General features: G+C 44.5%; 1 protein-coding gene across 1 annotated transcript in view; it reads right to left on the reverse strand.

Annotated features, from left to right (window-relative positions):
• ADAMTS12 (ADAM metallopeptidase with thrombospondin type 1 motif 12) overlaps nt 1-14,905 on the reverse strand; it is a 208,465-nt gene that overhangs the window by 49,514 nt on the left and 144,046 nt on the right. Inside the window, exons 15-16 of the mRNA XM_024578563.3 lie at nt 14,492-14,736; nt 12,896-13,034 (exon numbers count right to left, since the gene is read on the reverse strand). Of these exons, the coding sequence (XP_024434331.3) occupies nt 12,896-13,034; nt 14,492-14,736 (384 nt within the window). The remainder of the gene's footprint in view (nt 1-12,895; nt 13,035-14,491; nt 14,737-14,905) is intronic.

Consider the following 14,905-nt stretch of genomic DNA (forward strand, 5'->3'; position numbering starts at 1 on the left):
AAACTCTGAAAGACATGAATCAGATTCAAAATAATGCTGTGACGTTTGAGAGGTTATGTTTTTCAAGCAGAGAGTTTTGATGATACTGCTGCCTCTGGAGACCAGGTAGGTAATGTGAATAAGAGAAGCAGACAGGGAGTAGCAGGCAAACCATGCTCATCTGTGGGCTGGACTTGACCTTGGATATACAATAAGAGCTAACTCATGTGGTGCTTGCCTTGTCCTGGGCTCTATTCTAAACCATGGGTGTGTGTCTCATACAAGCATAAACATATATAAAATGTATTACCTATTACAATATACAACTAGAACCCCACAACAACCCAAAGAGGTCAACGCTACCATTATCACTATCTGAAAGATGAAGAAACTGAGTCACAGTGAAGCCTCGTAGCTTAGGAGAGGAGAAGGACCGCTGGCTTTGCTAAGTAGGACGTCATTAGCAAGAGAACTTGGAGGAGTGGTCAGTATGTCATAGACTGAAAGGTAAAGGGACAGTGAGGAAGAGAATCATCCATCATCCCTCATGAGAGAGATAACACTTCAATGTTGAATGTGAAACATGGGGTGAGGCGTCTAAAGACTGAGGCCCCCAGGGCAAAGAGCAATCAGCTTGCAGAAGGCTGTCACCCTGAGCTCTCAGGACAGTCAACCTTGAGTGGGCTCATTGTGTCCAGAACTACAGAACTAGAAAGGCCGTAAGTGTACCAGGAAGATGGTCACCCCCTCCCTTTACTGGCAAGGGCAGGCAGGGGCTCCCCCCAGCCACACCACCAACAGGACCCGGACTGCAGCCAGCCCTCCTGCACCCGGCACCTTGCCCTGCCTCCTGTGGGCTCGGCCCAGCCCCATCGCCCAACCTGGTGCACACACTCCAAAACCAGTGATGGAACCTCACCCTTTAAAAACGTCAGAAGGAGTCACAAACAGTTAAGCAAATCCTTTAAAATGAGTCAACGACATGTGATTGTTAAATGAAACAGCATTTTATTCTTTTTGAAAAGAGAGGTAACCTTTCAACCACATAGGCTTTGTGAACTGATCGATGATGTGTTATTCTTCTTTCGTCATGTAAATAAACACTTTTGACAGCTGGAAGCAACACTGTGAAGAGAACCACCATGGCACCAAGTGTGAGCCATTGTCTTGATCAGTCAGAGACTCCGGGGGAGGAGTCTGAGACACCGTGAGAAGGAGAAGAGCTGAAGCCAGCAAAGCTGACATGGATCTGCCACAGTCGCATAGAAGATAGAAAAAGCTCAGCCACTTAGAAGCTTTATCAAAACTTTGGGTAGTTTGGCAAACTCTTGATGTCAGAAAATCAAAGGAAATGATGAGCTGACTCTAACAGTTTGGAAACATCCCTAAAAGGCTTGTTTCTGTGCATGAATAACAAAGAGAAGTGTGCTCGGGGCTCCTGACTGCAAAAGTAGAAAAAGGGCACAAAACATTAAATAAAACCCCCTGAAGAATATGTTAATGACATTGCCTGGGCCGATCCTCCGGCTCAGCAGTGAGATGAACAGGTGGACTGGCCAGGCAGAGACTGTGGAGTGCGTAATGGGAAATTAATACAGATGTGTCCGTTTCTTAGCGGGCATTAATGGTCTTGTTGACTATTAATCTTCTGGCCTCCTAGCCCTTGAGTTCTCACATGACAGATACAAAGCCCAAATTCTCCAGGAGGCCCCCCAACCCAATAGCCTGACTCCTCCCATGTTGCAGAAAGGCAACAACTGGCCAGAGGCGTCTTCCTCAATTCTAGTGCTTGTGGGTTCACTTGGTAAAATGTAATCTACAATTCCATTCCGTAACAATTTCTGGTTAAATAAGTATAACAAATAAGTAGAATCCAAGGGCTCTGGGTTTTAGTGTCTACTTTTCGTTCTACACATCATTTGACTAACTGCAAGAAAACGACAGAGACGTTCAGAAACTGAGGGCAGGAAGCTGATTCCTGGAAATGTCTTCGACATTTTAAAATCTATAATCCACGAAGGGACACCAAAGTTAAAGTTTAATCACCGGAAACTTTAGATGAAAGGATTCTAGTTAATGTAGTTGTACGGTTTACCTAGAATATCATTGGTAGCAATTAATGTCAGAATGGTTCAAAAGTATATTAATTCATATTGCCTCAGTGGCAAGTCATAGTTTCCAATGATATCTGTAACAATAATCTCTCTTCCAGTCAGTTCTTCCCACACTGTGACCATCCCATCTCTCCATCCAGACAGGGGTGACTAGCTACCCTGTCCTTGAACCAATGGCGGGGGTGTGGCTGTGTGAGCTTGGTGGCCAGGCCATAGAAGGCCATGTAGCTTCTGTCTGATTCCTGTGGCTCTCTCTCACTCTTGAGATGCTCCAGCTGCCAAGGTATAAGAAGCCCGTGCCCTGGGAGAGGCCAGGTAACAGTTCCAGAGGAGCCCCATCTTTGAGTCATCACCCAGGTGCCAGTCGCATGAGTGAAGGCTCCCAGTGATTCCAGCCCCCAGGCATTTGAGTCACCCCCAGCTATGCGAGCCTTCCTAGCCAAGGTGCAAACATCAAGCAGCAGAGACGTGCCATCCCCGCTGTGCCCTGTCTGACTTTCTGGTCTCCAGAACCACGAGCACTATAAAATGATGGTTGTTTTATTACACTACATTTAGGTTGGTTTGGTAAATTGCAGTAGTAGCTGGAACAGCACTCGGTAAAGGCTAGCTGTCTTCCTTTCTCGAGTTGGGACCCAGAGCTGCAACCCAGCTTGGCTTGCTAGTAGTCTAACCACTACTGATTTTACTGGTGTTTCATCTCCTCTTCTTCTGTGTTATATTTCTGTTGTTTGTCCCCCCCAGATCCGCTCTGCCCCTGCTCTGAGCCCTGGGAAGCTGATCCTGTTGATCGCTGTGGCTTCTAGTTGGGTTTGGGAAATGAAAACTCTCTCTTTGGAGAAATGCTCCTTTCCCTTACTTCTTCAGGCCAGGGATGGGAACCTCATTCGACCCACCCTGGACTGCTAATGGGCAGGGGTAATGAACTACCTTTCTCTGTTTCCCTAAACACTACCCGTACCTTTGAAAGTGGCCAAGGTATTCAGTTTGGGTGTGCCATATTTTTCCTGAAGGGAACTTGGACTGATAATGTCTCCTTTGCAGTAAAAAATCGTAAACATTAATCTTGAGTGCCATACCCATTAATTTACTCTGTAAACCAGTTGCTAGAACAACAGAATGTTCTCTTGACATAGGATATTATAACACTGCCCGTGAAGGGGTGAGAATCAAGTTATCCTTTTAAGAGCAGCAACCATGATGCGACATTGCAAATGCAGGAGATGCAAAAGGTGAGGCTGAATTGATATGACCTCGACCTCTTCCTGGAAATTAAAGAGAGAAAAGTAATATTGGCTTTTAATTTGGCTTGTCTGTTATCGCTTTCTCTTACACACCGAACACAGCCAGAAAAGAAATTTTGGTTAATTAAGGGTTCCAGTCCATCAATATGTTGTCTCAGCCCTAGGTTAGCTGCCTGTCTGGGAGTATTTCCTTGAAAATGGTATTACGTATAAATCAATCACATTCCAAAATATATGGGAAGCAAATTCAAAATGTGATTCTCATAGGATTCTGAGCTTCTCCATGTAGCAATGAGAATATCACCACATAGCTATAAGTTCTTGGAAAATTTTCTTGGATACTAGAAGCAAAAGATCAATTAAGAGTCTTTACTTTTAAGATCTTCCCATACCCCTAAGCCTGATGGTATTGAGTGGAATTTCTGCCTTGATAAAAGAAAAAGTTCCTTATATCCAAGGAAAAAAATGAACAATGGCATAGCTCTTCATATTTGTAACTGAATATTGGGACTTTAAAATAGAGGTAGCCTATTACCTAATTAATGTATTTCATATAGGAATTTCCTCATCCAAAAATTGTTTAGGAAGGGCATGGAAAAAACAACTGAAGACTTAGCTTACTATAATGACTTACGGCAAAAAATTGCAGTGTTTCCTATTATATCCAAAGATCAAAGATACTCAAAGCACTGAATATTTAATCATATCATGTGAAAGTGATTCTAAGTACTGAAAACTCAGTCTTTGAAATGCTGACAAAGAACATGATATCCTTCTTTATAACCCCTTAAGTGAGTATAAATAAAGCACTACAAGTTAAATTTTACATTAGCACATAACTTATAATGTTGAATGAACATTTATATCTAAAAATATACCCTACAACTAGGTGTCACATTGATGTTAATAATGTGAGATGATAATAATTCTGTGAATCAGCAGAGGGCACTGTCACTAGAATCGCCCTAATGATACAGAAGTGACATTCCCTGCAGAGGAAGAAGGGATGAGTAGGAGCTGTTAACCGACTGACTGTCTTCTTGGCAAATCCATCCTGACTCTACCAACTTTCAGTGTCAGTTCTAAGTATTGACCTTGTTATTTCTGGCTCTTTGACCCCTTCCCTTCATCTCTGATTTTCTTGATCAGTGAGTTTTCAGATCTAACCTTCATAATAAGGGTTCAGTGAGGGCAAACCTGGGTCTCATCACTACAAGAGCTCAAACACATTGAGGGGTGTGTGTGTGTGTGTGTGTGTGATTGAGAATAACCACAATATCAATATCAACACCACCGCCATCAAAATCAGCAATGGATGAGAGTCTTGCTGAGTGATATCAGGAATCTCGCTAGCCTTCTCCAGCCTCAGTTCCGTGAGACTGCAGTACTCGCAGGCTGCTGTGAGGATAAAAAGATGCATATACCCTGATATGTGCATGATGTACCCTAAGTTCTGGCACAGTGCTTAATGCCTGTTAGGTCCTTGAGAAAAGATTTTGAACCTGAATCTGAAGTCTCTTTGTAACCCATTCTCCCAATCATCGGCATTAACTCCCCCACACCTCTGTTTCCTACAGATTGTGAGATCGGGGTTGGCTCCACACTCTGACACCAGGGACCACAGCAAATCCACTTCTTCAGTCCTCATACTCCCATGATGCCACCTCCTCATTGCAAACAACTGAGCTCTTAGTCACACAATTCATGGTTTTTCATGATTGCAATAAACACAAATATTAACTGAATACCAATTAATGAGGTTTCATTTTCTTATTATCCATTGCTGAAAGCCACACATCTCAGAACACTGGGAAGACTCCACACAAATAGTTTTTGTCCCCCTGAAATCCAAATGAACTGATTACATAAATTGGCTGTCACGGTCAAGGATAATTTACCAGAAATTATAAGAAATGCTCAAACCAGAGCATTGCTGGTGCTTGAAGGAGGCTTCATGAAATTAGGCAGGACATGGTTCTGTTCTATGAAAGATCTATTTTCAAAATTTACCACAGTCAAGAAGTGCCATTCCTGCTCCTAAGTCCCTTCTGCAGCCACTGCGTGCAGATCAGAGAACACACACAGTTAAGATCGGAGGCCTGAGAATCTCACGATATTCATGGGTTAACGAGAATGCAGGCAGTCAGCGTTTCTCAGGGCACACTGAGCAAGACAAGCCTTCACAGAAACTAATGGAGAGATCCTGATTGAGAAGTAAATGCACGCGTTAGAGAACAAAACTAAGGGCCTGCAAATAAGGGAGGGACTCATCTCTGCTGGCTGCATGGGGTAAAAAAGGATGGGACTAAGAAGACCAGCAGAACGACAGACCATGAGATTAGCCACCTTGGAAAGATTTGCAGTTAGTGGTTCCCCACACACGGAAGTTGGATGTTGCCACTGTCCTAACAAGTAAAAAGCCAAATAGACTGAGAAATCAACAGTCTTCTTGGATGGAAGAGAAGAGAGGGACAGAGGGTCAACTGTGGCCGGAGAGGTGGACAGTTGGGTAGGAGTCACAGCTTCTGGGAGCAGAAACCACCACAGGAACCAGAACTGCACCAAATCATTCACGCCAGATACCAAACTGCAGATCCAGGAAACACCAAGCAGGATAAACATTTTTAAAATCACACACACCTAGGCATATCATTTTCAAATCACAGAAAGTCAAAGCTAAAGAAAAAGTCCTGAAAGAAGCCAGAGGGGAAAAGCATTTTCCTAATAAAGGAGCAAAGAGTCGCATCTGACCTCTCAGAAATCATTGGGGAGAAGAGAGTGGGGTCAAACAGTGAAAGTGTAGAGAGAGAACCCCACCAATCTAGCATCCTCTGAACCCTGTGGAACTATCATTCAAAAGCGAACGATAAGTACTTTCTTAGATAAACAAGAAATCGATGAAATTCATTGTAAGAAGACCTGCCAAGGATGAACCATTAAAAGAGTTAATTGGGGAGAAAGAAAGTAATATAGATCAGAAACCTGGACCTACATAAAGAATGGAAAAGCATCAAAGAGGCCATAATAAAAATTTTAATTTTCCTTACTCTGAATTGGTCTAACAGTTTGTTAAAAATAATAACACCAACAATGTATTTGATTATGTATGTTTATGTATATATCTTATGTATATATATGCTTATGTATTCTTGTATGTAAATGACATACATGAATGGCAGCGATGACACAAGGGGTGGGAGGTAGGGAGGAATTGGGCTTATTTTGTTTTTATCAGGTACTCATACTGCCCACAAAGTGGTGTAGTGCTATTTGAAAGTGGATTTGGATGAGCTATAAATGTATACTGCAAACTCACAGGGGAGTCCAACCCTTTGGTGTCTCTGGGCCACACTGGAAGAAGAGTTGTCTTGGGCCACACAGTAACTACGCAAACACTAACAAAAACTGATGAGCAAAAATAAGGTTTTAAGTAAATTCATGATTATATGTTGGGCTGCATTCATAGCCATCCTGGGCTGCATGTGGCCCACGGGCCGTGGGTTGGACACCCCTGATAGGAGAATCACTAAAAAAAAAGTTTAGTCACTCTGGCTATGGATTCTCTTTGGTTCATTCACAAAAGTACAACAGGAAGGTTATCAGATCTCCACTGTATATAACTTGAAGTTTATTTTATTTATGCAAATGTTAAACTCCTCATTCCACAGCATGTACTTAAATCCATCTCAATAAGTCTTCCTATTAGTTTCATGAAGTCCTACATTTAAAACAGTACCCTCCAGCGATTGTCTGGACTTAGTTGATCCCCCCTGACAAGTACAGCGGATGAAGTCAGACGGACTAGTGCCAGGGCGAGTGCACTTCCAGAAAGTCAAAGACGTAACCGACTCTGGTTTCCCGCGGAGGTGAATTCTGTCTTCCGAACATCAGTAGGTGGTGACACATCAGGGTCATAGTGGAGCATGTGTCCTAGTTATGGTTCTCCAGATCTATCGGTGGTATGTGAACAAACCACAAACTACACGGTTACTTTGAGCCTTCGTAGGGATACTGTCAGATAAACCCTGCAGGGACTGGTTTCAGTAAACCTAAGTATCTGTTCTACACGTATGTATTTCCAACATACGCAATCTGGCTTCCCAGGCAGCTAGAAGAGTTTGAGCAATCTCTAGTTTTGCAGGGAGGTTTTACATTCCTATTTTGCTGGGACATTGGAAACGTTTTCCAGTGAAACAGTATAAAACTAAAATAATACAATGCTAAAAATAAAATATTTGCCTTTTCCTACTAGAACACAACGTTCCTTGCACAAAGGGACAATGATAAACCCTGGAGGGAAGTCAGCCAAGTGGGGCAAAGGGAAACGCAAAGCTCAGGGCAGTGCAGGGGAGCATGCTCTCCCTTTTGTGCGGCCACAGTTGTTCTTACAAACTCGAAAATGTGGAACAGAGGCGACCACAAAGCACAAAATTGGAAAAGGTCATGTTCAGAAGCGATGACCCATTTTCTAACAATAGTGCCATTACTATGAATTTTATTAAAAAACAGGACATTTTCTATGTTATATATTACAACTGGTAGAGTTTTGTAGTACTAGAGATGCAGTGGGGCAAAAATGTGGCTTTTACACTTTTTATGAACGCGATCTTGAGTTTTTGCCAAAATATTTTCTCGTTTAACAGAGTCCTGAAGCTTCCTAGCAAGGCCAGCACCTGTGTCGAGCCATTTCTGCAGCTGTTCCTTCACAGATAATCCACTGGTGGAACTTTCATGGGTGACCTTTCGATGGGCAACTCAGGTGAACTTGTTCAACAAGCCTCTTGTCATGGATGGAAGCACTTGTTATTCCACTCCCTTCCAACTTTTCCTGAAGGACAGCTGGTCCTAAATTCCCCAGCATCCTCCCAAAGTCACACCCCAGGGACAAGGCAGGAGGGCAGGCAAATGTGGCTGAGAGGACAGAGAGTGGAGACAAGTGTGGAGACAAGATCGTCGCTGGTCTACTCCAAGGGTCCTCCTGGCCTTTGAAAAGTGGGCTATGGAAAAGAAGCTGGCTTTACGACATTTAGCTAAATTTATAACGTTGTGTGGCCACTTTATAACATGGATTTGTAATCTAGAACAAAGACAATAAAAATTTCTAAATAGTCAAACTAAGGTAATGTCTTAGTGAATTTATGCTTAAACATCCTTTTGCTTCAAAGGCACAATAGTAATACATAAAATATAAACTATAAGAAGTATTAAACAATAAAATATGAAGATTTAAAGAGAGAAAACCAAAAAGAAACAACACTCAAATCTTGGCAAATATCCCCACAGAAGGGCAGGCCGGCAGGACTTTCGTGAAAGGACTGCCAGGCTCTGGGCCAGAAGCAATTAGTGGCCGCCATGTGCTGAGCTCCATTGCAGTTTGAGGACTCAAAGTGCCCACAAGAGGAGGGAACAACACTGTCCTCGTCACTAAGTTTTAAAGCCTTCACTGTTGGTGAGTTTCAGGCCCAGGAAGGCGGCAAAACAAGGACTCAGCTTTTCACCCCACTGGCCGCTCAGCCACGTCGCCTGCTGGCTCCAAGACAATATCTTCAGCGTCCCTAAGAGATAGCAATGCTGAACAACCTTGACTAGTCCTGCCCAGAAATGAGGTCTCACAGCGTGGTCAGGGAAACAGACTGCAAAAAATTCTAGAAAAAGTGGGTGCACATGGAAAGAAGGGGGGAAGGGGCAGGAAAGAGAAAAAAAGAAAAAGAAACTGAAAGGAAATCACACTCAAATCAAGCCTGTGAATTCTAATTCCAAAATATGTAACAAATCTAATGCTAAGAAAAGCAACAGAATAATTACAAGAGGAACTCATTGTGGATAAAAAGAGTTGATAGGGCAGCACTATGAACTGAAGGTTCCCTCCAAACTCATACACTGAGGCCCTAACCCCGGTGTGAGGGTATTGGGAGGTGGAGCCTTTGGGAAGTGAGGAGGGTTGGTTCAGGTCGTGAGGGTGGGGGCTCGTGACAGAATTAACGCCCTTATGAAAAGAGAAAGGGACATAAGAGGTCCCTTTCGCTGTCTGCCATGTCAGGATACAGTGAGAAGGTAGCCATCTGCAAGCCCGGAAAAGGATTCTCACTAGGAAGTGAGTCTGCCAGCACCTTGACCTTGAACCTCCCAGCCTCCGACACTGAACGAGAAATAGATGTGTGCTGTCTTAGCCCCTGGGTCTAGGATAGTCTGTTATAGCAGCCCTCAGCTGACCAACGCAGGCAGTCTGACACACACTTTTCAAATAAGCCTCTTACTTGCCTTAGGGCAATTTCACCTGGAAATCTCACAGGCACTTTAATGGGACAAATGTCATCATAAATTCTGCTTCAGACCTGTGTCTTGTCCCGCTGTCCACGTCCCAGTGAAGGACGGCACCATGTAGCCAGTTACCCGAGGGCACACAGTGGTGTTGCCCTTCCACCTTCCCCCATACTCAAACCACTCTCCACCAGCAGAAGAACTAGCACCAGGGAGTCCAGTCCAGTCTCCCTCCTAAATACCTCCACGTTGGTACACTTTGCCCCCCTGTGCCCCCTGAGTTCTCCTCCTGGCCACTGTTAGGACTTTCCGGGACCACAGCAAAGGCCTTCTCTCTTTGTTCCTCACCTCTGCTAGTCACCTCTGGGGGAAAGGAGAAGGACTAAAACCAAGGGGTGCTCTTCAAGTGTTCTGTGCACTTTTTCTTTAAAAATGAACACCGAAACAAACATGGTAAGATCGACAAAGCTGAGCGGTGGATACACAGTTCACCATCACATTCTTCCTTTTGCTGGGACATTTGAAATATTTTCCAGTGAAAAAGTATAAAACCAAAATAATACAGTGCTAAAACCAAAATCAAATGATCACCATTACCTGCTTGTCGTCCTTTTACTATAGGAATGTATCTGGTATAAGTTTCTTAACATTATCATAATTTTTCTACTTTTTGAAACTAGAAATGCCATCTGCAAATTAACACTAACAAGATCATTTTTTTTACATGGATGGTCAAACGATGCTCACCAGGAGGTGATGATCAAAAAGGAGTTGGTTAAGGGAACCTTGCTTTGTCTTGCCAGTGAAATATAATGCATCCCTAGAAATGAGAGCTGTGAAGATTGACTCACACAGGGGAAGGCACCCACGTTATGGTGGAAAGTGAAAACGTGTGCAGGTACATGAATACTTCCATATGCCCGCCCCTATATACATCTACGATTAGAAAAAAGACTATTGAAGGGCAATAAACCAAAGTACCAAAGTGCCTGTGTAAGGATGGCGACTTTAGTTTTAAATTTTCAGTAATGCCTTTAACTTTTATAATATAGAAAGCGTTCTCTTAAAGGAAATAAAACACACCACTGAGCACAGCATTTTAGGCAGTTTTCCATTTTTATATGGAGCAGTGTGCATCCTGTGTGAAGATTGGCATTTCCCTCCCTGTGTTTGAGAGCTGAGAAAGGAGACGACGGGCTGTCTGTCTTCTCTGCCAAATACCGGAGCTCACTGTCACTCAGAGGCAGTGTGGCTGGAACTGCCTGATAGTTCCTCCTAAAGTTTAATAACCAGAATGATAGTGGCCCGAGCAGGCAGAGGTAATGCTGAAGGACCAAACTGGCCGTATCCAAACATAATGCTTGATTCACATTTCATAAGGATGTCTCTTGTCCTAGCTAACTGGGGATGCATCTTTGTGGTCACCGTACATATCGGTCATTTATCTTTCATTTCCCATGCTCTGAAATACACATGTGAATGCAAAGGGTTCATTCCATGTTGAAGTAGAAGGGGGTGGGGTGGGTATTCTCCTGTTTTATTGCGGGGTCCCTGCCCAGTCTGATGTCACTCCTTTGTGTCCTCGGACAATGATTTAAGCCTAAAGCTTAATCCCGGGCTTTGCTGAAAGAACCGAAACAAGGCAATGAGAAATTGAAGAAGTATTTCTAACAATAGTCCTGGTGACTTCATTTTCCTTACAACCACTCCTCAGGGAAATAATTTTCACCAACTTATTTTATGCTTAAATTGCTTTGCTTCTTCATTGAGCCTGCTCCTCCTGGGCAGTGGGGGCTGGCGGGGGTGGGGGTGGAGGCGGGGAAGGACCTGTGGAAATGCTCGGGGCAGAGGGCAGCAGGACTGACTGACTGACACCCTCGTGGCTGCTGCCCCGCAGACGGTACCTTTGACCCAGACAGATCTTCAGAGTTTTAGGATTTTCAGAACACCACATATTTTGAAATGAACATATGGTATGATCCCTGTGATTTCTGAAAGTTAGTCTTTGGTTTTCTGTATTGCAGGAAGAAAGGAAGAAGTTGGTAATACAAAAATTGTTTGTAAGGTTGATGGTGCATGACTCATTGTCTGTCTCTAAATCTCTTTCCACAACTACCTCCTGGGGTGGGGACTGGGAGGGGGTACTGGGGTGGGGGGACAAGTCAGCCAGTGGTGAGACGGAGCCTGTGGAGGAGCGGACTGGGTTCTGCCGGCCCATTCGCTCCTTCACTTCTGTTCTCTTTGCTACATCGCAGCCTTGGGCACTTTGCCCTGCAGCTGCCCTCGTTTTATAGGCAGTAGTTACAGGCTAGAGGCAGAAAGTTCCAGGACACACTTAGACAGGATCCAAAAGGAGAAAGAGAGGCTGAGGCTTCCTCATACGGCAGTACTATGGAAGCCCTCCAAGTGAGTGACGGGTCTGAGCCCTGCCGGCGAAGCCTTGGAAAAGAGCACGTGGCCCTACGGCGGGCAGTCTATGCTCTAGCGGTGTCCCCATGCCTCTCTGAGCTAGCTCCCAGCCTGCCTCTGCACATAGATCGCGCCCGTAGGACTAAGGCCCAGCAATGAAAGGCGAGCAGAAGAGACAGGTTCCCCTTTGAGGCCAAGGCCATTAATCAGAGGCAGTCTCTGCCTCTTCCTTTTCTCTCTCCCCCAGTGGGGGAAGCTGGGAACCACACACTTCAGATATGTTAGCTTTGAGATTAAGTGGGGCCACCCAGCCTGCATCAGACTTGGAATGGGTTAAAAATAAGCCTTCACTGTGTTGAATTCCTGAGATTACAATTTTCTTTGTTCCCGTAGCAAAACCTATCCCATCCTAATACTTGCCAGCAAGGAATCTCTCCTGACACTTGACTCTGTGAGAGAAAACTACTCTCCGAGTGCATCTGGCAGAAAAAGAACACTGGGCTAGAATTTAGGTGGTTTTTTTGTTTTTGTTTTTGTTTTGTATTTGGCCACAGTTTATCCCATATCTTTGGGTGGGCTGCTTGACTTTTGTGGTCCTTGGGCCCTCGGCCAGAGCAGTGGTCGTGTTAAGTCTGTCTGTTTTGCTTTTTAAAAAGACGTGTAACTTTTTCGTTAAACAAAACCTTTCATGAAGGCCAGTCTATAAAGCTGGTGAAAGAACTGCCCCTCCGTTTAGTCCCTGACCTGCACACTTACTCCCACGGGGTCCCCGGGCCCCCTCTGAGGAAGGCGCAGATGCACGGGCTCAGAGGCAAACCGCTGCCACAGATGGCTCCACGGCCCACTCTGGAGCTGACGTGGGTTCACGGGGAAGCAGCTGGTTCTCACCTGTCCCACAGGTAACACTGCACTCTGTCCAGGGGCCATACTGCCAGAAGTACATCAGCTTCTCCACGTCGTTGTCAACGTGGTCTTTCCGGATTGTGTACTCGTACTTGATGCCAGGGTTAGTCACCTGGAATAGAAGCTACAAGGCAAGAGGGGGGTCATGCCAAACTGCCATGACTTTACACTGAAAATCACAGACACATAAAAATACTACACCGTGTCCACTGTCTTAAAGCAGTTGTAGACACACGCACTGGAACAAAGGCCAGTAAGTGAATATTCCTCGACCTCTACTTCCGCCCTTACATCTACACCCACCTGTATCTATGATCTTCTCCACTCTACTAGTTCTTGGCTGGATTCCCATGGGAATTTCAGTTCATGGAAACAGGAAGGTCTAGTCATAGGGAGCTGCCGTGAGGGAATGACAGGCAGGCTCTGTTCTGGCAACAGGCTGGTCGGTCACCCCTGCCTTGTGCACTTCCCAACCTTGCGATTGAGGGTAAGTTACTTCATCTCTTCGTGCCTTCGCTTCCCCATTGCGAATGGAGGGTAGTAGTAGTACTACTATAGGGTGCTCGTGAGAGTTAAACAAAGGAGTAAATGTAACGTGATTAGATATGATTAGAACAGTAGCTGCTGTGCAGTTAGCACTCAGCAAACATCAACTTTTATCACTGTTGTTGCCTATGATGCCTTTCTCTAGTTCTCAGACTGCTTGGTTGTTTTAAAGTATGCAGTTCTGGGACAAAAATAATGAGGGGTTTTAGCCAAGGCATACCCTGCTTGGGACCTACCCCTCACTTCCCTCACCTGCAGGTAATCTACATACAACACATCTGAAATGAATTCATCTTAAACTTGGAAGTGGTAGATTGGTTGCCTCATGGGATTGGGGGTTCCTCTATGTAAATATTTTCCCATGTGGACAGATATTGGGTTTCCTGACATTTATGAAACATAGATGTCAAGCCTTGACCTTCAGCTTCCGCAAGTGCTCCGATCTCTGGCTCTGAATTGATGTCCTCTGATTTCTAATATTGTTAGATCTGACTCTCCCCTGGGCCATCTGTTATCTGCAACCTGCCTTGTCTCCACTGGTGTAATTACTGCACTCCACAAATCACTCATGACTTTGAAGAACAAAATATCCTATATCCTAACCACTCTTTCCCCCACAGTGAAACCTCTTGCCTGCGGACAAGCACACAAGAACATGTGAAAGAAGCATGTCAGTTCACCACCTCTGCTGGAGAGCTACTTGGAAACTCATGCCACACCGACACAGGCTGATGGCATTTTTTCTATACCCAATGAACAGTCACCCTGAGAAAAACAGCCTGAGTCAACCACACTGAACACTGAACTCAAACCTCCCAGTGGATGGTTTTAGGCCTCTGGCATTTCATTACAGGGGTTTCAGCAATTTCTAGGCAATGAAGGATTAACAGCACAAAACTAGTATGTTGCTTGCTTCCCTGTTCCTTGTTAGAAGAGGTTTTAAGGATTCTCAATTCATGCCTAACAAATACCTTGGAAAGGAAAATGAGAAACTTCCTAACTGATGAACATGTCAGCATTTCCTTTCTTCATTACCTGGATCCACACGGACTCATTGGTGGGACCGGTGGCCATCAGTTTCTCCAGGTCTCCTTTCCGGTCATACTGAAACACAGTCCCCGCCAGCTTGTAATTCCCATTCCACTGGATAATAAAGCCTCCATTGAGGTAATATTTTTCAGGGTCCTCACTCCTGATGGCCAGAAAGTTTCCAGCTCCCTTCACCTCCATTACCCGTATGTCCCTTGCTCCTTTAGGAATCAGTCCGATGTCAACATAACCTAAGGAGAGAAGACGCAATGAATGAAAGGGGCATGCTAGCTTACCTGAACACATCTGTTTGATCTTCACCATTTAGCCCCCTTGCCCTACTCCTGGGTGGCCGCTGGGACTGGTAAATGTACTAACTATGAAGACATTTAAAGCGTTTGGCCACAAGCAGAATTCTCA

The sequence above is a fragment of the Desmodus rotundus genome, chromosome 1 (assembly GCF_022682495.2).
Source record: "Desmodus rotundus isolate HL8 chromosome 1, HLdesRot8A.1, whole genome shotgun sequence".
Taxonomy (NCBI): Eukaryota; Metazoa; Chordata; class Mammalia; order Chiroptera; family Phyllostomidae; genus Desmodus; species Desmodus rotundus.